We start from the raw sequence: 26,134 nt of genomic DNA on the forward strand, positions 1-26,134 counted from the left end.
CTCCCGAAGGTCCCTGACCCCTCCCATCCAAATATTGCCCAAATACTAGACTTCCTACAGAAAGGGTTAGATCTAGGGCTTACTCCGAGTACATTAAAGGTACAGGTATCTGCCCTAAGTACCTTTTTTGACCAAGACCTAGCCAAACACCGCTGGGTAAAGCGGTTCATGATAGCAGCAGGCAGGAGATGTCTGCCCTTTGAGAAGTCTGTTCCCTTGAGGGACGAAAAAACCGCCTTTTTGCAGGTTTCTGTCAGATGTTCCAATAAAAATGCTCACACTCAAAACAGTGTTTCTCGTGGCGATCACATCAGCTAGACGGTTGGGGGAGCTACAGGCCCTTTCAGTACAGGAACCTTATCTCCTACTCAATTCAGACAGTATAGTACTACGCCTAGACCCCTCCTTTATGCCCAAGGTGGTGTCAGACTTTCATAGAAGCCAGGAGATCGTGTTGCCCTCATTGTGCCCAAATCCTTCTAGCCCGAAGGAAGTGAGATTTCATACCCTGGATGTTCGCAGGGTAGTTCTCCGTTACCTCGAAGCAACCAAGGATTGGAGAATTGATCAGAACCTGTTCCTTCAGTATTCATGAAGAAATAAAGGGAAGAAGGCGGCAAAGAACACGATAGCGGGCTGGATCAAACAGTCCATCTCTCTGGCATATTCTGCAAGACATATCTCTCCTCCGGAGTCGTTAAAGGCCCACTCCACTCGATCAGTCGCTACGTCCTGGGCAGCAAGGGGAAATACGTCTTCGGAGCAGATATGCAGAGCGGCCACCTGGTCTTCTGTGCACACCTTTACTAGACACTATAGACTGGATTTCAATAGGGATCTGACGTTCGGCAGACGCGTCTTGCAAGCCGTAGTCCCTCCCTAAAAAATTAACGTTTGCATGACTCCAAGGTGGCTGTCTTGGAAGGTGACTAGAGAAAATAGAATTAGACTTACCAGTAATTCGGTTTCTAGGAACTTTTCACGACAGCACTAATTTCCCTCCCTATATGATATATTTACCTGATGATTCCTGCTCTACTGTCGGTAACTATTCATGCTAGTATGTTCAGAAAAAACACTGAGGTAGCAGGAAGGGGAGGGTTATTTAACCTCTTTGTGTTCCTGTCCCCTATTAGGGCGGGGAGACAACCTCCAAGGTGGCTGTCGTGGAAGGTTCCTAGAAACCGAATTACCAGTAAGTCTAATTCTATTTTATTACTTTTCCCTCCTTGTATCTCCACCCATAGAGACTCCACCTCTTAATTTCCCTTTTGTATATCTTCTCTTAGTGTGGGCTTTAAAGTGGACTTTATATATAGACAGACTCCACCCCCTTTCCTTTTTTACGATCCCTCTTAAACAAATCATATCCTTGCAAGTTAGCTGCCCAGTCATAGCTGTCGTCTAACCATGTCTCAGTTATTCCTACTATGTCGTATTTTTTCCTCATACATTACCAACTCCAGATCTTCAATCTTATTGGTCAGGCTTCTTGCGTTGGTCAGCATGCAGGAAAGCACATCCTATGACGTCGTATTCCAGTCACCTGACCTCTGCAGCGAATTTGGACATACAGTAGCGACCAAAAGTTTCTTTTTTTTTTTTAAAAAGTGTGATTACTTCCATTTGGTTGTTGAGATGCCATTTTCCTGGTGATTTTAGTAAACTGGAAGCAAGTTGTTATCAGCTATAAGGATGAAAATTGGATTTAACATTGTTTTATCCCTTTGTTTTTATTCAACATTTGTTGGGCCAAATTTTTGGGGAGTTGAAACTTTGTGTGTTTTTAGGCTAAAACATGGCAAAGACACAGCCAAATTTATCACCAGATGTCAGGAAGCTTATTATTCTAAGAGTGAAGTCAGGCAAAAGCCAAAAAAGAGGTAGCTATGGAATTCAACTGCTCTGAGTCAAGTGTCGCGTATAATAAAGAAAAAGGAGGTTATTCAACAGCTGACAAACCTAGAAGTGAATGACCATTGAAAACGTCCTACAAAGTTAATCACATTATTTAGAACAAGTCAGTATCCGACATCCATAAAAGTGCTGTACAGATTTTGCACAACATAAACGAAGAATATGTGGTCAAAGTGAGTCGCCAAACTCTGGTGCGACGGCTAAGAGCTGTAGGGTTGGCCACACAAGTTCCAGTCAAGAAGACTTTCATCTCTGCAAAGAACTGGAAGGTGCAACTTGAGTTTGCCAAAGAATGGAAAGAGTCAGATTGGTCTAAGGTGTTGTGGTTGGATGAATCCAAGTTCAGTCTGTTTGGTAGTCGTCCTAAGGCCTCTTTCACACTTCCGTTTTTTACAATCAGTCACAATCCGCCAGGTTTTGAAAAAAAACGGATCCTCAAATTTTTTTTGAGGATCTGTTTTTTTTCCCATTGACTTGCATTAATGGCGGATTGTGACGGATTGCTGTCCGTTGCATCCGTTTTTTGTGAGGATCCGCCAAAAGTTGCTGTCCGTCACCATCCTCAAAAATTTCAAAACGGAGCTTGTAACGTTTTTTTCTCTGGCGGATCCTGCAAACACTGATTTAACCCGAATTTCTTTCTGGGTGCCGGACAGTCTCTCTCTCTCTCTCTCTCTCTCTCTCTGTCTGTCTGTCTCTCTCTCTCTCTCTCTCTCTCTCTCTCTCTCTCTCTCTCTCTCTCTCTCTCTCTCTCTCTCTCTCTCTCTCTCTCTCCCCCCCCCCCCCCCCCCCCTTCCCGGCCATCCGTTCACATCAGTTGAGAACGGATCCGCTTGTCCGCCTTTTTGGCGGATTATACCTGATGCAAAGAACTGAAGTGTGAAAGAGGCCTAAGAGAAATTACATCAGTAGAATGTATTGAACGTGGTGAATCCGCACGGTTCAGTGAACACATGCGGATTTACCTACGATTAATAGACGGTAGTGCTTTGGACGCAGCGAACATGCTCTCTGTCCAAAGCGGTGCCAGTTCTAGATCGTGGGCACCCTAAACTTCTGGTCATGCGCAGTGCGTGCCTCTGTAGCCGGGAAGCATTCACCCGGCTTCAGAGACAGTGACGCTGCCAGAATGAGCAACGCACAGGTGCTAGATTTGCATGAGCGGCAATGACTCGTGGAAAGAGGGCCGACTAGTCTGGGGCAATGAACGCATAGCAAACGGTGACAATTTAAAGGCCTTTTTTAAAAAAAAATCTTATTTGTACTGAAAAACCTTCTACAGGGATTGTTAGGCTGGGAATTTACTCAGAAATAAGTGAATGCTGCTGGTTTGGAGGGCATGGGGGACCTGACAGGTTTCCTAGAGAAACCTGCCTGTTGCTTGTGCTATATAACACAAGAATGCCCATCTTTACTAAGACAGGCTTCTTTAAACCGCCAAACCGCAATTCCTGCGCTCCTTAAGCTAATTTATTAAGTAAATGAAGTTCTGACTAGTTTAGGTTTGGGCCAAAATTTGCTCCATGACCATCTACTCAATTCTCTTTTGCAAATATGGCCTAAATTGCATCTTTTCCAAATCACGTCCATTTTTCTTGTCACCTGACAAATTTGCATAGGTCTCTGGCATAAAATATTTGTGAATGTGGACTGTGTGTGTAACCTACACCTCGCTATATACTTTTGTACACGTCTATATTGCTTTGTAAAATCAATAGAGGGCATATAGAAAATGTGTATTTTTGATGGCTCCCATCTTCTGTGAAATGACTCTTTTCAGTTACATCTGGTGAATGATTTATTTATTTTTATTTTTTTGCTAATCTCAAGTGTTGCTCACATTTTAGATTTGAAAGACTTGAAGACCAACTGAATGATCTTACTGACCTTCATCAGCATGAGACCACCAACTTAAAGCAGGACCTGGCTAGCATTGAGGAAAAGGTGGCCTACCAGGCTTATGAAAGGTCCAGGGATATTCAGGTACAGATCAAAGCTTACATCCTCTGATTATTAGAATAAATCCATATTTTTTTCTACTCAGATTAAAAAATTCTGCATACCAAGTAAAATAGAATTGTTCTTGCCAATATTTACAACAGGTTAAATAAGCATTGCATCATATTAGTGATTTAGCGCTGGTACAGTTTCCATTCTGCTGCTGCCCTCTGCTGGCCCATAGATTACTGCACTAGAAACAGATCACAGCCATTGTAAGGCTAGGTTCTCAATTAAGCACTACTTTGTGAATCATGTTAGAATACCCAGAAAACCGTATTCTGATGGGACCCCAGACAGAGCCATTAAATGAAGTTGATGGAGTCACTGGATGCTGTCTGGCTTCTGTCGTGGCTGATGGAGGTCAGACCTTGTCCACAGTGACGCCTTCGGCTATATTTAAGTGAATTGGCTCTGTCTGGATTCCCATCATAGTACTATTTTTTTGGTGATTCCAACAGAAACCCTGGCTTAGTTCACGTCAGACCCACTGTATTAACTTGGACCTAGCCTAATATTCCTTTGTTACAGGTCTTGGTTAAAGACCACGCACTGTAATCCAGATCTAGTAAGCAACTATTGTACATCGGTAAAGGCCCCATCACATTAAACGACACACCAGTGATCCCGACAACGATACGACCTTGTCAGGATCGTTGGTGCCTCGCTACATGATTGCTGCAGCACGGTGGCTCAGTGGATAGCACTGCAGCCTTGTAGTGCTGGAGTCCTGGGTTCAAATCCCACCAAGGACAACATCTGCAAGGAGTTTGTATGTTCTCCCCGTGTTTGCGTGGGTTTCCTCCGGGTACTCCGGTTTCCTCCCACATTCCAAAGACATACTGATAGGGAATGTAGATTGTGAGCCCCATCAGGGACAGTGATGATAACGTGTGCAAAACTGTAAAGCGCTGCGGAATATGTTAGCGCTATATAAAAAAAAAAGAAAAAAAAGAGATTGCTGGTGAGCTGCCAAATAGGCAGCTTCACCAGCGATCAGGACCAGCGAGGACGCTTTTATCTAAGGTAACTATCTGGTAACTAAGCGCGCGCATCACTTAGTTACCCGCTGTGTACCTTAGATACCTGCGTGCTCGCGCTAGGATGCTGGTATCTAAGGTAAATATCGGGTAACTAAGTGTGCGCGCTGTGTGTGACAGGGCCTTAAATGTACAAGACTGATAACATAGTTGCTGGGGGTGTCACTGATGGATTTCATGGATCATTGATTTGGTTTACAGCTCTGTTTCAGACAAATGCAATGCGCCCTGACCTATGGTCTACTATTGTCTATTAGCATGTAAAGCTCATGAGATACCCCAGGTCCTCTTCATGGGAAAGCAAAAAATGTACATGGCATTGCTGTAGTACAAATTAGCACCAACTATGAAGATGCCGTAAAAACAGTAGCCCAACAAATTATAGCTCAAATTGGGTATTGGCCTTACAAGTTCTGTCACCTGTGACCTGCCGGTCTGACTAGTCTCCTGTGCGGCTTGCTCAGTGTAATGTTTCAGAGTTAAACCCGTGTGACTGAGCTCGTATAGCCAAAGTGTGATGCATGTAGTATGTACCAGCTGTCGAGTACCCTTTTAATATGGCGGACTTCATGCACCGATTCAGTGCAGCATGGAGTTTCTCTGAGATAACAGATAACCTTAGAAAGTTCGTCCATGCAGTATATAAAGAATATGCAGTATACAGCCAAATGATGTATCTCCCCTGTAAACCCAGCACATAATTATTACTGTGGGTTTTCTTTAAACAGTTTTTCTCCTTCCATGCACTGTATAGCACATCTATTTTTCCTGTAGCAATTCTTTGCCCCTGGATATCTTCTGTCCTCAGGGTACAGAAATGCTGACTAGTTACTGGAGTATCAGGGGGAGTAAAGTGTCCATAAATAGCTGTATTTTCTTCCGATATACCTTTTGGGCGCTAAAGCATAAGCACTTTCACCTCACATTGCTCAATAATTGAGATGGCGCATGTGCTTTTTTTTAATCCTTGCTGCTGTCAGCAATTTGTTCACCGCTTCAGATCTTTTGGGAAGATGGTGACACGAGTTCTCTATCGGAAGACTTCTGTGCCACATGCCTGGGCAACGCTTGGAGGGCAGAAGGCTTTTGTGTTTCCATGTAGAGTATGCTGAAGTGAAAAGCCTTTAGCTATAAATTTTTATTAATGTATTAGATGTCTCGTTAGATTTTCCCAAAAGCTTGGTCCTTGCAGAGCATTCCTTCCCAAATTGTTCTCTCTATTTATAAAAATCAGCATTTGGATATTAGAATAGCAACAAGGATATTGAAAAAGCATTTCTACAGCTTTGTATATCACATAGTGGGGTTTCCCGCCACCTTTTTGTGGTGTGGTGTGGTGGGCTCAGGATAGGTCATCAGTATCAAATTGTGGGCGTTCCAGCCCCTAATACGTAACGTTGAGGCTCCTTCAAGCACTTGCTTACTCGCTCGGTTCTGAACATGTTGTAGTGACTCACTCTCTTGGATGGGATCAAGCTGCAGAACAAGTTGCAGCCGATACATCATGTATGGTACTGTGCCAGGTAAACGCTGAAGAGGACGCCCTACACACTGGAGTAGGTCTTCAGTCAGCTGATTGAAACAGATGAGGAATTGTCTTCAATATCAGACTCTTGGTATCCTCATCAAAGTCTCAGAAAATTCCTTTTTATACACCCTCCTCTATTCAGGCACTTTTCCGGTAAGCTATGCTACTGTTACCTGCTAGCTTATTAATGAACCTTTTATGTACTGTTGATCTGCTAGAGCTCCTGTTTTATACTATGCTCATGTCAGGACATACATACCACGAAAATGCACTAATTTTAATTTTTTTTTCCTGTGTTTTTCGTAGGAAGCATTGGAGTCCTGCCAGACTCGTGTCTCCAAATTGGAGCTTCACCAGCAGGAACAGCTATCTGTACAGTCCGAATCTGTGAATGCCAAAGTACTACTGGGCAAATGCATCAACATCCTTTTGGCCTTAATCACTGTTGTTCTGGTTTTTGTGTCAACTATTGCAAAGTTCACCGCTCCGATGATGAAGAGTCGTTTCCACGTATTCTGCACTTTTTTTGCAGTAACACTATTTGCAATTCTTTACAAAAACTGGGATCACATAGTATGTTCCCTTGAACGGGTCGTCCTGCCAAGATGAACACTCCAGACTGTCTGCATCGTTATTTAATCTGTGGACCTGTTATTTAATCAGTTACCACAACATTTCAGTTACTTGCTTGATTTTTTAAACAATTTTGGCATAGGCACTTTCATATTTTGCCTTAAACGTGCATATCTTGATTCCTGTTAAGTGACAGCCTGGTATTGAGAATCGTCTCCCCCCGTGTCTGGATTGTTGAAGTTTTGGTCTGGATGCACATGGCCCACCAAAGCTGTTCTTTCTTCATGATTTATAATATGGATCTCCTCATGCAGGGTGAACAGACTCGAGGGAGCAAACCTAATGGATTTTTGTTGTAAATATGAGTGTTCTCTTTTGTCTGTTTTATGTTGTCTTTATTACCTGTTGGCTACAGAAAGAATACACAAAAACTATACACTATATATAGAAACAGTCAAATTTATGTACTTTTGTCCGTAATGGTCATGAGAGGATCATTGAAGAATTTTTTTTATATCATTCCATTTAATTGCATGAATAGAGATTTGAGGTGCCACAGAAGAGAATAGGCTTTTGTTACAGATTTGCCGAAAAATAGTTAGTGCATTTATTTCTATAAGAGAAAAGTGATCACCAGAAAGTGGACTGCACACAAATGATACTTTTTTGCAGGAACTCAGAACACCTTGAACGCAAGAAAAAAAATGTATTGTTTGTATTAATTTGGTATAAACTTTAGTAATATGTCACATACATGTGTTTTCTTGGCCACACGCTTTACAGTGATACCCATCTGTTGCATACAGAACAATTATAAGTAAACTTACACATGGGAGATTTGCAGAAATTTGTGACCAATTCCTTCATCTGAATGGCATTTGGCCCCACAATAACCCTATTTACATGAATGGAACTGTTTTTTTTTGATAATAGAAATGTCAGCAACAAATCTGCCGCATGTACCGTATTTTGTGGATTATAAATTTTTTTTTTTTTTTAATAAAATGGTTGAGCTTCTTATAATCCATGCGTCTTATTGCTTACCGAGGGTGGTGGCTGTGGTGAAGGGATGGGTCCCAGTGTCGCTGCTGGAGGAGGCAAGAGCGGAGCATTGCCGCAGGCTCAGATGAGGAGGGGGTGTTCCGATGTGCTCAGTCTCAGCGCTGAGATCTCATCTCCTGAGATCTTGGTGCTGAGATCTCCATCTGCGCATGCCCCGGCAGCCATTTTTCCAGAGTGCACCGCACAGTAAACCATGTAAGCTCAGGGCTTTCACAAAATCTCGGCAGAGCCCCTGCACCATCAAACGCCCACAGCGGCGCACATCAGAACACCCCCTCATCCCAGCCTGCAGCAACACTCCACTCTTGTCTCATCCAGCAGCAACCCTTGGACCCTGCTCCACAGTGGCCGGTAAGGTATATCCGCATTATAAGACGCACCCCCGTTTTCCCCCAAAATTTTGGGGAAAAAGTATTATAATCCGAAAAATACGGTATGTACACCAACAAATAAAGTTGCACTCTGTAGCGCTGTAGCACAAAAACATAACATATATGAATTTTGAATTGTATTACTGCTCCAAAAAATTGAGAATACTTGGCGCATAAATTGGCCAATTCATGTGTACCTGGCAGCCACGATAAGGCGATTCTCATTGCTGGGAACCTATCTAATGTCAATCCTCTCCTAGGCTAGGGTTCCCAGCAACGAGAATCTCCTTATTGCAGCTGCTGGGTATACATGAATTGGCCAATTTATGCGCTAAGTATTCTCAATTTTTCCGATTTTCTAGAGCAGTAATGCAATTCAAATTTCATATATTTCATGTTTTCATGCTAGAGTGCTACTATATTTGTTATATATGGATATGGCTCCTCTTAGTTTGCACCTGTACACACTTGTCTTCTGTTTGGAAGTGAAGGTGAGTCTCTTGTTATTTGCATGTTTATACACACCTTGAGATGGCCACTACAACAAACCAAGTATACTTAGTGTAAGGAGAATACTGCTGCAGAACATGTAGAAAAGTGATTCAGAATGATGTTTAAACAGCAATTCCGGGAGCACCAGGCTCTATCCTGCATATGTCACATTGGCAATATTAATCCTTTTGTGCGCCAGGTATGAAATATATTAGGAAGTTTCCTATGATTTTTATTCAGCTCTCCTCTGTAATTACTTTCCTGTGCTCGCACTTTGCATTATGAGTAGAACATACTCCGCATGTTTCAGCTAAGAAAGATACTTCAGCCTCAGATCTTAATCACTGTAGAAAAATGCATACAATTAACTAATTTTATTTTGATTACTAGGGTAATGCTCAGATGAGTTATGAGCAGCAAGTTAAACATAATGTTGTGAAGCTGCATTTCTGTCATTTGTTTTCTCCAAGGTAATGTCAAGTGAAATAAATAGACAGGATAGGTGAGTAGCGAAGACACATCGCCTAATTGCTGGTACCAGTGGCACTGCATGTGAGTGAGTAGTTCGGAATATTCATACGTGGCAGTAAGATTGTGGAGTTTCAGCATTGTATTACGAGCTGAGTTTGTGAAATCTAGTCAAATCTTATCCAAACGCTGCATAGAAAATTCTCAGTAAATTAACGTCAAAGTAGATTTTAAATCTGCGGGATGTAAATTTATGCTCTAGATTTTCAGTGGATCTCACGTTTTCCAATATCCAAAGTGCAAAATTCATAACGCTACATGTATCACGTGATTTCAAAAAGTAGATAGGCTTCAGATATGTCAAAATCCACAGTGGAAAATTAGGAAAATGATGTAACCATTATTGTATGTTACTTGGTGACATCATAATATTAGCGGTGTTCATGACCAATTATTAATGCAGTTACTTAAAGGGGTGGTCCAAAGGCAAAGGCATTTTTCTCCTATCTATTTAGTTTCATAATAGTGAGCTATTATTTAATAGCAGTCTCTTCCTGTGCGATGAGCGCAGCCTCCGGTCTGCATAGATGAATAGTAATAAGACTACAGCAGCGTGGTGTCATACCCCGCAGAGACGTCTCTTGTGGAGGCGGCGCTGGTCTCCTGCATGCCGGGTATAGTGACACCTCGCGGCTTGTAAAATATTCAGCTAAGCCGACAACGAAGTAGACACTTCACTCATTACACAGGGTACTGGGGGTGACCACACAGGGGGAGACAGTCAGAGACACAGCAGGGTAAGCACTGCCCCTGAAACTAGCCTACTAATAACACTTTGTTTCAGGGAGAGGGCAAGAGGGCAAGGCTTTGACAGTGATTGCAGCCTCAAACCTCTCTGGATGATCCGGATGATTATTCCTTTGAGTATCCCAGCATGCGTTGGTGATACGCAAAGAAATTGTCATCAGACTGGAAATGTAAAATATATATACAGGTTGTGCAATGTCCATTCCGCAGACTTTCTAGCCTCACAGTTCTTAGTAACACTCCCATGTCCGGGTTACCTCATAGCTGCTTCAGCTCACTGCAGACATTCATTCCCTCCCCTGGAAACTCAGATACTGGCAGCCATTACATACAGTCACTTCACGTGCTGTCAGGCAGGAAGCCACATCTCCCAGCGGGACCTTTCACAACGGACCAACCGGGTCCAAGCATTCACTCATGTGACCTACCTTGCCACCTTATATGGTCTGTAGCCACGCCCACCGGGTCACATGGCTATGACCTCATCACAGGTCCTTCACACTCAGTCTTTTACTACCAGCGTTTTCAGACACCCCTGGGTGGATTTGTAGGTGATTGATTCCACCCGTCTCGTCAATCACCTGAAGGCTTCTCCCTGACACATTGGAACGAAAGATCAGTTCTGCTGCTCAGCACATAAGCAAGCCTTCATCTCAAGGCCACCCACCTTGAGATACATTAAGATCATTCAGCATCCTACTCGTATCAGGACACTGGAAATGCTTATACGCCTGTTCTGGGACACCCACACACTGCCCCCTAGCGGACACAGTGGTCACTACACCACATACCTCCCCCCTGTTCAAACTTGTGGGGTTGAACACATATTACCCCGGGATCTCGAGACCGGGCACTTATTACACCTTGCCTCACAGGTTGAGAGAACCGTCTCCGTCTGTCATACGGCCTCATCCCTACGTTAGGCCTCCCCCGCCCCCAGCAGTCAGAATATCGGCCTTGATCTTTGGCCCTCCAGTCAGTCTGTCTGCGTCATCAGACACTGTTTAGTCATCACATTCCTCTCCTTGTCTGTTCCGTTCCCTGACCAGCTCCCCCAGTTGGTGCGGTCATAAGTCTGAATCATTCAGCTTCTCACAGGAACTACGGTCTCTCAGGTTCGTCCTGCTGACATTCTTCGGCCATCTGCCATGTCACTACTTGGAGGAACCCATCGGGTCCTTACATCTTGGGTTGAAGGCAGCCGCCACCTGGTGTTCCGTACCTCTTTATTGATCCGCAGTCGGTCCAGCCTCAACTGCTCAATCTCTTGCAGGTACCCCACTCGATACTCCAAGAGCATCCGAAAGTTTCACAGGCTTTCCACGGAGCCAGCCACCATGATGGGAATCCTACCTTCTTCACTGGATACCTAGTCTTCATCATCAGGAGGGATCCTCACCACACCGGAGATATTTACAAGGTCTTGCATTACCTTCCCGAGTCTTCCAATGATTCTTCCAATGATTCTCCCAATCAGACTTTTGGGTACCGGAATTACATCTTTCCTCAAACCCAGCCGATCCATAGCCTCCCATGCTAACTCTAGGCATCGAGCAGCTTTGATATTACTCCGCCTGAGGAACTGTTTGGCGTGGAGACGATGCAAATGCATCTCTTTCAGGACAGCTACCCGGTTTGCTGTATCTTCCCTGGCTGATATCACCAACTGCCGAGTCTCAGGTGCCCAGTGCACCTTTCACGGCTTGACCGCCTCTTTTTGAAAGCCTCATGCACTCCTTCCTCTGCACAGGCTTCTTGCATGTCTTCGGGTACCTCGATCACAGATTTGAAGGTCGTGATCTTGCTCTCTTCCTGGACAGAAGGCTCTGGCTTTGCCACGGACTCTTCCCTTACTACAATTGACCCAACCGGATGACTGTCTTCAGTTCTTGGGAGAGAAAGAGCGCAATAGGGTCTTATCTGGGTAACAGATGAAATAAATTCAGGGAATCTACTCACCTTTTCCAAGATAGTTTAAAGCATGTAGATTAATGTCAGCCTGCTGCACGCCCGAGGTTCACGTCCGTGACCACAGATAAAGATCCTTTTGGATAAATTATTAGGCTTATTGTGCGCTGCTGAGACCAAGATAAAGTCACCACATGAGAAACTTTTTAACTCTTTATTCCCTTAGTTTTTATTTCACCAGTTTCCACGTCTCAATAATGACGCGTCTCAATGACACGTCTCAATAATGATAAAATTATTAATTTTGATAAAGAAAAAAATCTTATGGACACGATTAACCCTACCCTTGACACTGATCAAATAATCACACCTATTCACATCGAAATTTCATCTCCAGCACTTATGGAATTTCCAGAAGGAACACAAGAATCACTGTTAGATCTTCCAATATCTGATACATCCAAAATGAACACAATTCTAATTGATAATTCTAAAACAGATAACACTACTGTCCCTTTTTTACCACGAGCACTAAAACCCTCACACATAAACAGTTTTTTCTCACCAAAAAATGGAAAAAGAAAAGGATCTTTAGAGGAACCAGAGGGGGGAGGAGAAAAAAAGAAAGGGAAAATCATATAAAAAGTAACTCTGGCATGGAAGATGATAATATTTTCAACCTATCCTCATATAGCCTCACACCTGATGAAATTCAAGTCCTGTCCAAAGGACTAACTTTTTGCCCCACATTTAAAACCAATGATTTTAATTTATTTTTAGATTTACAAATTTTTATAAGGAAATTTGCTCTTAAACGACATTTTGCACTGCAGGAAACTGGTCAAATAAAAACTAAGGGAATAAAGAGTTAAAAAGTTTCTCATGTGGTGACTTTATCTTGGTCTCAGCAGCACACAATAAGCCTAATAATTTATCCAAAAGGATCTTTATCTGTGGTCACAGACGTGAACCTCGGGCGTGCAGCAGGCTGACATTGATCTACATGCTTTAAACTATCTTGGAAAAGGTGAGTAGATTCCCTGAATTTATTTCATCTGTTACCCAGATAAGACCCTATTGCGCTCTTTCTCTCCTCAGTTTTATCTTGTCTCTTCCTCGGCTGTGCCTGGATAGTACAGCCGTTGTACAAAGGAAAACCTGAGCAGCAGAGGGTCCGGCACTTTGTGTCAGTATGGAATACTTCCAAAACAGAATATCTTCAAGAGAACATCTTATTTTACAAACCATTGGAATCACCAAGGTTGAAATATCCAGTAATGACATCTCAGATAATTTCAGCGAAGAAGAAACCAAGACTTTCCGGAGGATTTTTACGAATTTTAAAGAAGCACTTAAAGAGGAATTGCACTACAGTTTGGACACCCGGTTTTTATCTATTTATCTGGAGGAGAACATCTGTCCTCGGGGACTAAGGTTGGTCTTTGACTCACCTTTTGATAAAGACTCAGACTTTACTAAGGAATGGGACAAGAACCTTAATAATTGCATGCATAAGATGATTTTACTTTTATATAATAAGAGATCCAAATTAGCTGAGGCAGCAGTCTCTAAAATCTGTGAACTGTCTAAAGAACTGATCCCTTTCCATAAACATCCAGAATACAAAAAAATTAATTCTAATATAATCACACATGTGATGCAAATTGAACATGAGACTGTTCTCAAAAAATAAAAAAAACTACAAAGGGATAGGGAGGATTATAGGAGAATGAATATGGACAATAAAATAGATCAAATTAATAAATGTGGACCGAAAATGACTGATAAAATACTGATAGAAAAAACTACAAAAGCACAACCATCTCAAGAAATAGTAAAAGATGGCAGTAAAAATAAAGATATTTTTCAAAAAATTGACCAAACTAATAAACCCTTGCCGAAAACAGCTGATATAATACCAATTGAAAAAATAGAAAAAATCAAATCAGTACCGCTACCTCAGGTAAAAGAAAATATTTTTTCCAAACCCCCCATAATCAGAACCACTAAAATGACTGCATCACTAATCGAAGCCATGAAACATCTAGAGAATATTAAAGAACAAATGACACGTCTCAATAATGATAAAATTATTAATTTTGATAAAGAAAAAAAATCTTATGGACACGATTAACCCTACCCTTGACACTGATCAAATAATCACACCTATTCACATCGAAATTTCATCTCCAGCACTTATGGAATTTCCAGAAGGAACACAAGAATCACTGTTAGATCTTCCAATATCTGATACATCCAAAATGAACACAATTCTAATTGATAATTCTAAAACAGATAACACTACTGTCCCTTTTTTACCACGAGCACTAAAACCCTCACACATAAACAGTTTTTTCTCACCAAAAAATGGAAAAAGAAAAGGATCTTTAGAGGAACCAGAGGGGGGAGGAGAAAAAAAGAAAGGGAAAATCATATAAAAAGTAACTCTGGCATGGAAGATGATAATATTTTCAACCTATCCTCATATAGCCTCACACCTGATGAAATTCAAGTCCTGTCCAAAGGACTAACTTTTTGCCCCACATTTAAAACCAATGATTTTAATTTATTTTTAGATTTACAAATTTTTATAAGGAAATTGACTCTTAAACGACATTTTGCACTACAGGAAACTGGTCAAATAAAAACTAAGGGAATAAAGAGTTAAAAAGTTTCTCATGTGGTGACTTTATCTTGGTCTCAGCAGCGCACAATAAGCCTAATAATTTATCCAAAAGGATCTTTGTCTTCAGTTCTTAGCTCACAAATTTCATAAGATTTTATCTCTTCACGACCCTTTGCCAAGATGGGTACCGGCAGTTCTGTCTTATCACTCGTGCTTGGCCGCTGTAAGTCTTCGTCCAAGCTCTTTTCCCGCAGAAGACCTCTTACAGTTTCTTTGAGCTCCAAGACTTCTTTCTCGAGCTCCTCGATCCGGTGCTCGGCCATTTGCCTCAGGACGCTTTCTCGTTTGACATGTTTTTCCATCTCTTCCCTAAGGGTCTTGTTCATGTTTTGCCAGGTTGCCACGTTGACAGGTGACCTCTGAGCGCAGATACTTCCTTCTCTAGCCCTTCTATTCTGTGCTCCCTTTCTCTCTGAGCCACAGTCACCCCGACCTTCCGAGTCATCCCTCCAATTACCCATTAACCGTGTGAATACTTCAGCCGTCTCATCAATCAGGTCAACGTCCGTCCTGTCACGAGACGCCAGGTCCGTCCGTTGGGCAGATGTACTCCTTCTTCCGGTCACTTCTACCTCTGACCTCTCCACGTCAGGAGCTGTCACCGTCTTAATATCTGTTAGCCCAACAGTAGAAACGTCTCCAACCTCCTGCCATATATCATCAAACACGATAAAGTCCTGGCCTCTCTCCAAGGCATACACTAAGTCAGGTGGTATCCCGCCACCTTGGCACTCACAACTTGTGGACGCCTCAAACATTACTTTGTCTACCTCATAGTTCACCGTGACCCCATGTTTACAGCGAACCTGGACCATCTTCTCGGCCTAACAGAAAGTGAGAGGAGTTCCTGTCAGTCACCTGACTCTTGAGTCCAGCCAACCCGAGACTCCTCGGTGCAGCATTACCTTACACACCTGTGGCCTATCGTTATCTGGAAAGAATATTCCACATTCTGAAAAAGTCATACACGAACATTGCTGTTCCTCTTTTGACACACCGGTCCCTCTCTGGACCAACCCGATTTTGGTCACCGCCCCCTCTGGGACTCCACCGCCTTTTGAGCTACCATCCCGATTTGGGTCACTGCCCCCTCTGGGACTCCACCCACTTTTGGGCTACCACCCTGATTTGGGCCACCACCCCCTTTCGGGATTTCCCCATGTCCGTTCTACAGGTCTCCTTAGACCACAGTTCACACCAAAACAGTGTCTTTTTTACGATACCATACAAGTTCTTGCTGGCACCACCACAGCTCCTGCTGTCACCGATCTCCGACACCTCCGGCTGCTGTTCACACACAGCAGCTGGTGTCACCTTCGTAACCCCGTCGAGTTACAGGAAGCCGCTTGTCACCTTCATAACCCTGCCGAGTTACAGCAAGCCGCTTGTCACCTTCTTGACCCCACTGAGCCACCGCAGGCTGACTTGGGGAAAAAAAAAACACATGCAACACAAAACTCACGTGTCCTGTCTGTGCTATTCAGGACGCCCGTCTCCTTCTGAGTCCGTCCAACACTCAGGGCGCACCGGGTGCTATTCAGGGAGCCGACCCTCCTCCCAGGGTTTCCCAACACACCGGCCTCACCAGGTCCAGGGGCTCGGTGGGTGCTATTCAGGACATCCGTCTCCACCTGAGACTGTCCAACACTTGCGCCTCACCAGGTCCAAGGTCATACCACGTGCTCCAGGGATCCGATTCTTCTCCCAGCACTGACCCTCCAGGACCTTGCTCACTGAACCCTCCAGGTACACAGTCTTTCTCACTGACCCAGGTCAGTACAACACGAACACCTGTCCGTTACCTGTGTCAGTCACACAGGTCCTTGGGTACCTCATATCCACAGAGGCACCCTATCACAATCCACAGTCTTTCTCTGACCCCGGTCAGCACATCACACAGTTTTCACGACCGTCGCCTGCCGGCCGCGCAGGTTCTCGGACCGCTCTACCGCAGAGGTGTCCTATAAGTCTTTTCCACTGACCCCGGTCAGTATATCACATGGCTTTCAAGACCGCCAGCCCTCCTGGCTCAGCGTTGCCAGCACTGCACCATGTGCTTTTGGAAACCGTTGCCCTTAGCAACCGAATTTTGCAGTCCTCTTCCGTTGCTCCTAGCAACAAGGCTACAACACTGCCCATAGCATTCTCCACCAATTGTAAGGTAGCGCTGTCATTCAAGGTTGGGGAAACTAGCTTGGCAGCCAAATAATCAGATCCGGCATGGGTTTTCCATAAAACATCAACTGTCCATGCGGTTTATTCAGGCATCATAAACCATGACAGCAACATAAAGTTCATATAAACAGCATAGCGTCCATGACAGAACTTCACTCTGTTTATCCTGTAGTCATACAGGTTGTGCAATGTCCATTCCGCAGACTTTCTAGCCTCACAGTTCTCTTAGTAACACTCCCGTGTCCGTGTTACCTCATAGCTGTTTCAGCTCACTGCAGACGTTCATTCCCTCCCCTGGGAACTCTCAGATACTGGCAACTATTACAGCCACTTCACGTGCTGTCAGGCAGGAAGCCCCATCTCCCAGCTGGACCTTCCACAATGGACCAATCGGGTCCAAGCATTCACTCATGTGATCTACACTGGCCACTTAATATGGTCCGTAGCCACGCCCACCGGGTCACATGGCTATGACCTCATCACAGGTCCTTCACACTCACATAGTCTTTTACTACCAGCATTTTCAGACACACCTCTGGGTGGATTTGTAGATGATTGATCCCGCCCTTCTCATCAATCACCTGAAGGCTTCTCCCTGACACATTGGAACGAAAGGTCAGCTCTGCTGATCAGCACATAAGCAAGCCTTCATCTCAAGGCCACCCACCTTGAGATACATTACCATCATTCAGCATCCTACTCCTATCAGGACACTGGAAATGCTTATACGCCTTTCCTGGGATATCCACACAGTGCCCCCTAGCGGACACAGTGGTCATTACACCACAATATATACATACAAAAGCAGTTAGACTTTGAAGTTAGGGAACATTAGGGAAATTTTAAAGAAAGTATATTAGAAAATAGTTTAAAATTATGGGACTGAATAGATTCAAAATAAGGAGAAAAATGCTTTAAGGCTAAGATTTGGATTGTTAATTCTTTCCCCAAAAGTCATGGGCTGAAAAGGGCCTATAGTTCTATTGCATTCTAATATCACTCATGCAAAATGAATGTAACTTATGTAGTAAGCGATGCACAGCTTGGGGCTGTAAACACAAAACCGTACTGTTATAATTTATTTATAAAAAATACTAGACCAATAAAAACATTGGTTGCTGTAACCTTCTAAGTATGGCATTGCTTGTCTGCAGTGAGCATCAGGTAGCACACCTAAGGTGAGTTATACTAATGCTTGGGGGAGATGAGGGTCAGGCACTTTAAATTCAAATGCCCCCAGTCCGCTTGTGCTCTGGGAGGTCACTGTCATGCAATGGCTTACTCCACTCTCACCATAGGAAAGACATGCACTTTACTGAGCGCTTGTGTAAGGGGAAATCAGGTGAGGTATTGGTCAGCCATGTTTAGCCATCTATGGTGTATGTGCATCTTAAAGCGATATGACCTCAGTCTGTGTGAATACATCCTAATTCTCCACACTAAACCTGTTTTCATTTGGCATTTGCGCTTCTGCAGCTTGGACTCTTCATACCGCACATGATTAACTAGCAAAATTGTCCATTTTCTTGGAAGCCACTAATTGCACATTTCTAAACTGTGATCAGAGCAAAGTGAGAGTTTATTTTTGTTTTTGTATTTTGATGCAATGTATAGAGAGGAGATTCTTCGATCAAGATTATATTATAACCTTATGGCTTGGTGCAATGGAACCTAGAAATGTCTATTTTTTTCCATTATTGGTGGCGTGTAATGCAGATGCATAGAATAAGTATACTAAGTACAGACTGCGAATGATGAAATTGCATTTTCTTCCTCATATCTTTGGCACCAGCAGGATCTTCTTGGAATCCAATTGTAACAGCTATTACCCTGAATTGTTGAAGAAAATAGCTTTTTAGAATTGTGAACTTTTCAGAGTCTCTTACCTTTTTATTAGCGTTGCATAAGCTGACTACTATCTGATGATCTCTGTGGCTGGTGAAATCTTTTTGAGTGGCAGTAAACCCATATACAAGGCCATTGTTGTGTAGTAACATGCAAGATGCTGCAGCGGGTCTACTAATCAGAATTGGTGCTGGGTATACTGGCAGGATGGAGGAGGCTTGTAGGACTCTGATCCTGCAGCCACGTCAGTAGACAATAGCAACCGATCCAGAGTCTTAGTATTGAGGGGTTGTAACTTTAAGAACAAAAGCATAACACTACTGCTTTGCAGGCTGGTAAGTGATTATACGAGATACATCCAGGTTTATCCTGCTCCCATGAAACAAGCTAGATACCTCTCCTGTATTGTCAGTAATGTTATACCAATATTTAAGTAATGACAATTATGCTGACTTACAGATACGTTTACAGACGTTTTTCAGGATTTTTTAAAAATGGTAAATGATGGCCATTTTGCCTTTTTATCGTGTTCACATTTTCTATTCAGCAGTCGCCCTCAGCAGGGATAAAAATCTAATATTACATTTATGTCCACATGTAATTTTCATCCACTGCAGACAAAATCTGGATATATGCTTCATTAAGATGTAATCTATCTAGTGATCATCTTATTTGGGATATTCTTGTAGCACTCAGCATTAAAGGCATTCTGTCAGCAGGTTTTTGCTACTTTATCTGAAAGCAGCCTGATGTAGGCAAAAAGAAGCTGAATCCAAAGATGTATCAGATTACTGGATGCAGCCGTTCTGACACCATCGGAGCTTTTAAGATTTAACAATGAAGCAGAGCTGAGAAACCTATCCCTGCCCCTACCAGGCTTTCAATGTACATTGTCTATAGACAGTTAGCTGCTTATCACAGGAGGGGGTGGAGTTGAACAATTACCCACATGCCTGATAGTTCCCGCAATCATGATCATCAGGTTATTAATCCTTCAGTCTAAGTAAACAACACCACACAGCCGAACATGATACATCCTTGAGTTCATTATTTTAACCCCATCATGCTGTCCTCAAATGACATATCAAACTGCTGACAGATTCCCTTTAAACAATTTTAAGACTGGAGCATGGACATTGAAAAGCAAACACTAGTTCTTGTGGAGATCATCATGTCTGGTGACAGGTTGAGTTATTACCTACATTTTGGGAATAACTCTTTAATTTGGAAGCCTGTGTTTTGATTCTATTGTTCTAGTTCTGTGATGGTTCATTATTGAGGACTAGCGTATAAGTCCAACTGGGCACGGAATTCTTCCGAAATTCTATTGGCACTTGGCCTCAATAGTAAACCATAAATAGGTAAGGCTTTGCACTGCCAGGATATGTCTTTAATAAATTTCACAGATGTTTTTGTTTTTTAATTTAAACTGCAATCTAAACAGTTTCTATTTTTTATGTGCTGAAACACAATTTCGATATGTTTCTTACAATGATTTATAGGATTAAAAATCCACGTACTGTAATACATCTATAGTTAAGGCAAAGAAAAGCTATGTTATAGGGATAATTGTGCTCCTCTGTTTTAAGAAGGGGTGAATTTAATACTTGAGGCAATTGTCAATCCTAGTATTATAGTCTCCATATGATCAATGACTAGAAGTAATCCTAAATGTGTTTTGGATGCTTCATTATGTGACCTACTGAGCGAATGCTACACTTTGATGTCCACAGTCTTCTACACATTATTCTTTATCTATTTGTGTAATGATTCTGTATAATTAAATGTAAACTATTCTAACAAACCTGAGCTGAACGGAGTAGTTTTCTTTGGAAAAAACCCTTTTCACCTACTTAGCTGGCGGTAAGAGCGGGACACAAAGATCTCTGCATTACGTGAACACCCACACTAAATGGACTTGGATCATGCTTGCCCTGCAAGATAACTGCATGGGAATTATGTACCTATGCATCATCTATACTCTGAAGGCCTGCCACATAAACTGGGGCTTGTCTAAATTGGACAACCCCGGCCCCTTTAAAGAGAATCTTTCACCATGTCAAGAGTATCCTGGTTTGTCCTTATTGTGTTCTCACTACTCAATTTTCCTTTTTTATCTTAAATCAGCCATGTGGATCTGGAGATATGGGACTTTTATTTCTCACCTTGTGATCTTTTCCAATGGGGCACTACTCGCTAAGTAATTATGCAGAGCAGCCCAAAGACAGTAGAAATTAACCTCAAATAAAAATACCCGCATCTCTGGAACCGTTTGGCCGATTTGAAAAAGAAAAATATTGCAATACTTGGTAGCAGCGGGAATAAAATGGCAAAAACTGGTTACTTTTGTGATGGGTGACAAGTTCTCTTTGAGTAATCAGAAAACCAACTTCCGTTTTAATGGGAAGCTGTGATTGCTTATAGGAAGGTGTAAATGTTTCATACTGTTCATGAAGATAAGACTTATACATATGTATACAGACTTGTGTGATTTCCATGTACAATCATGTATGCTTTGTTTGTACAAATTTATATGAAAAGAAGATTTTAGTTAACACTAAATAAATACTGAAATGAAATGTTTGTTTCTTTATAATCAGTTAAACCTGCTTTGGGGACCCTACGCAATGCATCTGCAGAAAATTACATCCCATTCTGACTTCATAGGTATTAACATTCTGTTGATTCCCTAATTACAGATATAACTGCCCCTTCTCTTCTTACAAGGATTTCTACAAGATTTTGAAGTGTATTATAGGAATTTTTGCCCATTAATAAATAGTTGTAAGGTCAGACACCGATGTTGAATGACAGAAATGGGTCACAATTAGCAATGAGCGAGTATACTCGTTGCTCGGGTGTCCTCCAAGTATTTTGGCGTGAATACATGTGAGGAATGCCTGTTTGTTAGGGAATTCCCACATGTATTCAGGCTGTCTAGCAGCCGCCAATCATGCAGCTGCTTCAACACAAACTAAATTTCTGAGCACGCCAAAATACTCAGAGGACACCCGAGCATGTTTGGAAAAACCCGCTCATCACTAGTCAGTCTCTTTTCTAGCTCATCACAAAGCTGTTTGATTGGGGTAGAGGTCAAGTTTGTGCGCAGACATGTTCTACCCGAGACTATGCTATTGTTGCTGACTTCAAAAGTTGATGATTAACCTCTATACACTCTGACTTACCCATATGTCATGATCGAACAAGGGTTCCTGAGCTTTGGCATATTGGTACGTTATGGCGATCGTGCTTGGATCTGGCTGTCACTGCCTGGAGGGGTGCCCTCACCATTCCTAGCATTTTAACACTCTAAATGCTACGATCGATATCAATTGCAGCATTTAGAAGGCTGGAAGAGGGATGGGGCTCCCTCTCTATTTCCATCTGTGCACCTACGATATCGCAAAGGCCTGATCATTGCCACGGCAACCCAAGGTCATCATGACCTCCGGGTCGGCCATCTACATCAAGCCTGTTAGACCATGCCAGAAGCATGGTCTAAGAGGCTCCTGTGAATGCAACACTGACCGATGCCAACGATCAGAGTAAAGCAAAGATTGAGTGAGACTGAGCATGTAATGGTGTGTGTTTTGTGTCTGACCTGTGGCGGATGGCATATGGGGTAATAAGGCGTTAATGTCACCTTGCTATTGTAAGGTGACATTAAGCCTGGTTAATAATGGGGTTAATAATGGAAAGTTGTCAATAAGACATCAAATCCATTATTAATCCCCTAGTCTGAAAGGGTTAAAAAAACAGACATTAAGAATAAAGAAATGAAATAAAAACACATTTTTGCCATCTTTATTTAACTTCCAATCCAATCGAAGCCATCGTTCTCCTGTAAAAAATCCAAAATAAAAAAGCAACAATATCCCATACCTATCCGCCGTACAGTCATGTCCCATGCTGCAATCCATCTCAAGGGGTTAAATAGTTTACAACCGGGAGCGGTGCTAATGCAACCGCCCCAGCTGTAAACCACAGAGGAATGAATGAAAAGCTGCCTGTGCAGCCGCCCCCGCCTGACTGGACATGAACTCATTAGCGTGGGAAAGTTTCTGAACTGTTTCCCACGCTGTCAGTTCACCGAGGGTCAGGCGGGGAGTCTGCACAGCCTCAGTGACTACCGCTGACGTCACTTAGGCTGCGGCAGTTTTATGTGTGTGTATATATAATGTGTATATACACAGTGTATACCTGTATTCTAACATGTCAGTGTGATTTTACAGTATAGCGCACTGAATTGCCGGCTTTTCTAAAGGACAACGGTGCGTATTTCTCGCAAGTCACACGCATGGTCCATGTGTAATCCGTTTTTTCTCCTTCGCCTCATTGGGGGACACAGGTATTGTGGGTGTATGCTACTGGAGGCTGACAGTAAGTGGGGAAAAAAAAGTTAGCTCCTCCTCCGCCGTACACATCCTTGCCCTGATTGCGGGCGGAAACCAGTTCATGCTTAGTGTCCGTTGTAGGTACCCGTCTGTCTTTTTTTTTTTTTTTTTTTTCTCCAGACTTTTTTTTCTTTTTCCCTCTTTCTATGAAGATGAGACAGGGGCGACGGACCCTATAGAAAGGTCCGATCTCCCCAAATCAACAACGGGCGAGCACGTGTGAGTATCGCCTCCACGTATCCTTTCCCGCAACGAGGGACATGTCTGGTCTTTTTTTCCCAGACTTTTTATTTTTACCTTCCATGAAAATGAGACAGGGGCAACGGATCCTATTGAAAGGGTCCGATTTCCCTAAACCAACAACGGGCGAGCACGTGCGAGTGTCGCCACCACGTATCCTCTCCCGCAACGTGGGACATGATGCCGGACTTAGCCCTGACCACCCCTAGGTATTGAAACCATGGGCTGTACAGAGGCACAAGCATAGTCCGTGCGGCCCGCACTGCTCCACCAATGCTAGACTGCGGTGCTGCAAGACTGCGGACGGTCCCTCTCCTCACCCCTTGAAGGGGTTAGATGGCGCTAGGATGCCTGCACCGTCCTATATGTGGCCCCTCTACCTGAGGTGGGAAGCTGAAGCATCGTCATGGAGGGGATGGCCTGGGAGGGCTCCTGCAGCAGCGTCCACAGGGCTGGAGCCCTTAGCCTTTTCTTGTCGAGCGAAGGTAGTCACCCCCGTCGCTCATGGCGGTGTGTCCTGGCGTCCGGCAACGTATCTTCGGCTGGTAGTCCATGGCGTCCCCCCCCCTCGTGGGCAGATGCTGAAAATCCAGCCCGCGGCTTCGGCCGGTGCTGGGCCACGGACGGAAGTCCCGCCTCCCTTCGCATCACTTCCGGATGCCTGCCCGCCCCCCCATCGCCTCAGCAGGCACCGAAGAAATTGAGCTCCCGGCTTCGGACCAGCGCTAGGCCTCAACCGAAATTACCGCCCAGGATGCCTCTTCCGACAGCCCGCCCGCAGCTGAGGCGCGCGCTTCTTTGAGTGGAGCAATGCCCGGCACTTCCAGGACACGGGGGCACAGGACTGGGGTAAGTGCTGCTCCCCAACCCGAGAGGCCACGTTATGGGTAGACGAGGAGTGTTCCCTCCCCCCCCCCCCAAGTAGGCTGCAGTACTGATGCCTGGCAGATGCAGCATCTCCGGAAAAGCGAAGACGCATATGTCCCTATATGCTGCATGCATCTCTTGTCGGGCCGCTTTACCGCGGGCGCAGAGCAAGCGATTATCCGAAGCCTGCAATTCCAAACGTACCCAGGAGCCCTCCTCTGCGACTGAGCCCGGTGTTCCAGAATGGGCCTTATCATTGTCGCAGTCTATAGCGTCACGAGAGCAATCGGGTCCCTTCGCGCCCCAGCTAGGGGCAGGGATAGTGTCTCGCCTGTCTTGGAGGAGTCCTCCACCTCACAGGAGCCTCCGGCCTGCAGGGGCCGCTCTCACTCCAGGCAGACACGGGGGGGGGAAACAAACCCACACGGCATCTCCCGGCCCGTCCGGTGCCTTGGCATCCGTGAGTTCTGCTTCTCGCTCTCCCTCACCAGCAGTCGAGAGCGAGCAAAGTTCAGAAATTATGACTCGGACGAACCCCTGGATCTAGGTACCCCGGGGTGTTGAGAAACAGTGGACAGCCTCATTGAAGCCGTCAATCAGACTCTGGGGATTGAGGATGATTCCACCCTGGCTTCAGGCCATAAGGTGTCATTTAAGTGAACGCATAGAGTTTTTTGCACTCACCCAGAGTTTGAGGACAGGGAACGACCAGACAGGTGTTTCTCAGGCCAGAAGGCGATGGAAGCAAGGTATCTGTTTGCCCCGGATCTCTGTATAAAATGGACGGAATCCCCAACGGTGGATCCACCCGTGTCACGCTTGGCCTCTAAAACCCTGTTATCTGTACCTAGTGGTTCTCCTATTAAGGACCCCACTGATCGTCTCATACAGAGCTTGGCTCGCTAAGTTTTTGAAGCATCAGGATCAGCACTCTCTCCCTCGTTCGCAGCAACGTGGGTAGCCAAGGCCATAATTTCTTGGACTGAATCATTGAACAGAGCCTTGCAGGATGTGGAAATACCTGCAGAGGTATCAGAGATCACGAGTCAGATCGCTATGACTGGGGACTACTTAATTCTTCTTTGGATGCGGCCAATTGAGCGGCGCTGGCTGCCGCAAATGCAATTTCTATTTGGAGAGCCTTATGATTAAGGACATGGCGGGCCGATTCAACCTCCAGGAAGTCCTTGACTTCCCTACCATATCAGTGCGGCTGCCTATTCGGAGAGAGGTTAGACCAGCTCATCTCCGATGCCACAGGAGGGAAGAGCGGTTTTCTCCCCCCAACAAAGGGTCATACCGCTGTTTCGCCACCAGTTTCAGGCACGGTTTCGGGCCTTTCACAACCCTGGGTGGACTACAGCGGCCAATTCCGCTGCTTCAAGTTGCCCCAACCAGGATAGGGAGCGACAAGTCTCATAGCCAACCCGTTGGGGAGATTGCGTGCTCACCAGCCCAGGTCGAGGGGAACCAAGTCCCAGAGAGCCTCAGCCAAATGACTTGAGGCATTCTTTAGGCGACATCAGCAAAGTAGGCGGCCGCCTACTCTGGTTCGCCACGTCTGGGTCACCGTCGCACATGACTCATGGGTGAGAGAGCTGGTATCCTCAGGGTACAAGAGAGTTTGTCAGGTACCCCCCCAAAGCGGTTCTTTCTCTCCCGTCTTCCTAAAGGGGAGACCCAGGCAAGGGCATTGCTAGGAGCCATTGGATTACTCCAGCACAGCGGAGTCATTATTCCTGTACCAGGGCACGAGAAGGCTC

The 26,134-nt window shown here is 44.2% G+C and overlaps 1 protein-coding gene across 3 annotated transcripts in view; it reads left to right on the forward strand.

Moving 5' to 3' along the window:
- Positions 1 to 7,805, forward strand: part of TMCC3 (transmembrane and coiled-coil domain family 3) — a 146,575-nt gene extending 138,770 nt beyond the window's left edge. For 2 of the 3 annotated variants that reach the window (XM_073573228.1, XM_073573229.1), the window contains exons 3-4: positions 3,765 to 3,900; positions 6,790 to 7,805. In XM_073573228.1, coding sequence (XP_073429329.1) covers positions 3,765 to 3,900; positions 6,790 to 7,092 — 439 coding nt within the window. In that variant the 3' untranslated portion in view covers positions 7,093 to 7,805. Of the gene's footprint in view, positions 1 to 3,764; positions 3,901 to 6,789 lie in introns of those variants that run through there. The other variant, XR_012231700.1, reaches the window with a different exon arrangement.
- The last annotated feature ends 18,329 nt before the right edge of the window (positions 7,806 to 26,134 follow it).

This window comes from Dendrobates tinctorius, unplaced genomic scaffold, assembly GCF_039654945.1.
Source record: "Dendrobates tinctorius isolate UK_male_01 unplaced genomic scaffold, ASM3965494v1 ptg000035l, whole genome shotgun sequence".
NCBI lineage: Eukaryota > Metazoa > Chordata > Amphibia > Anura > Dendrobatidae > Dendrobates > Dendrobates tinctorius.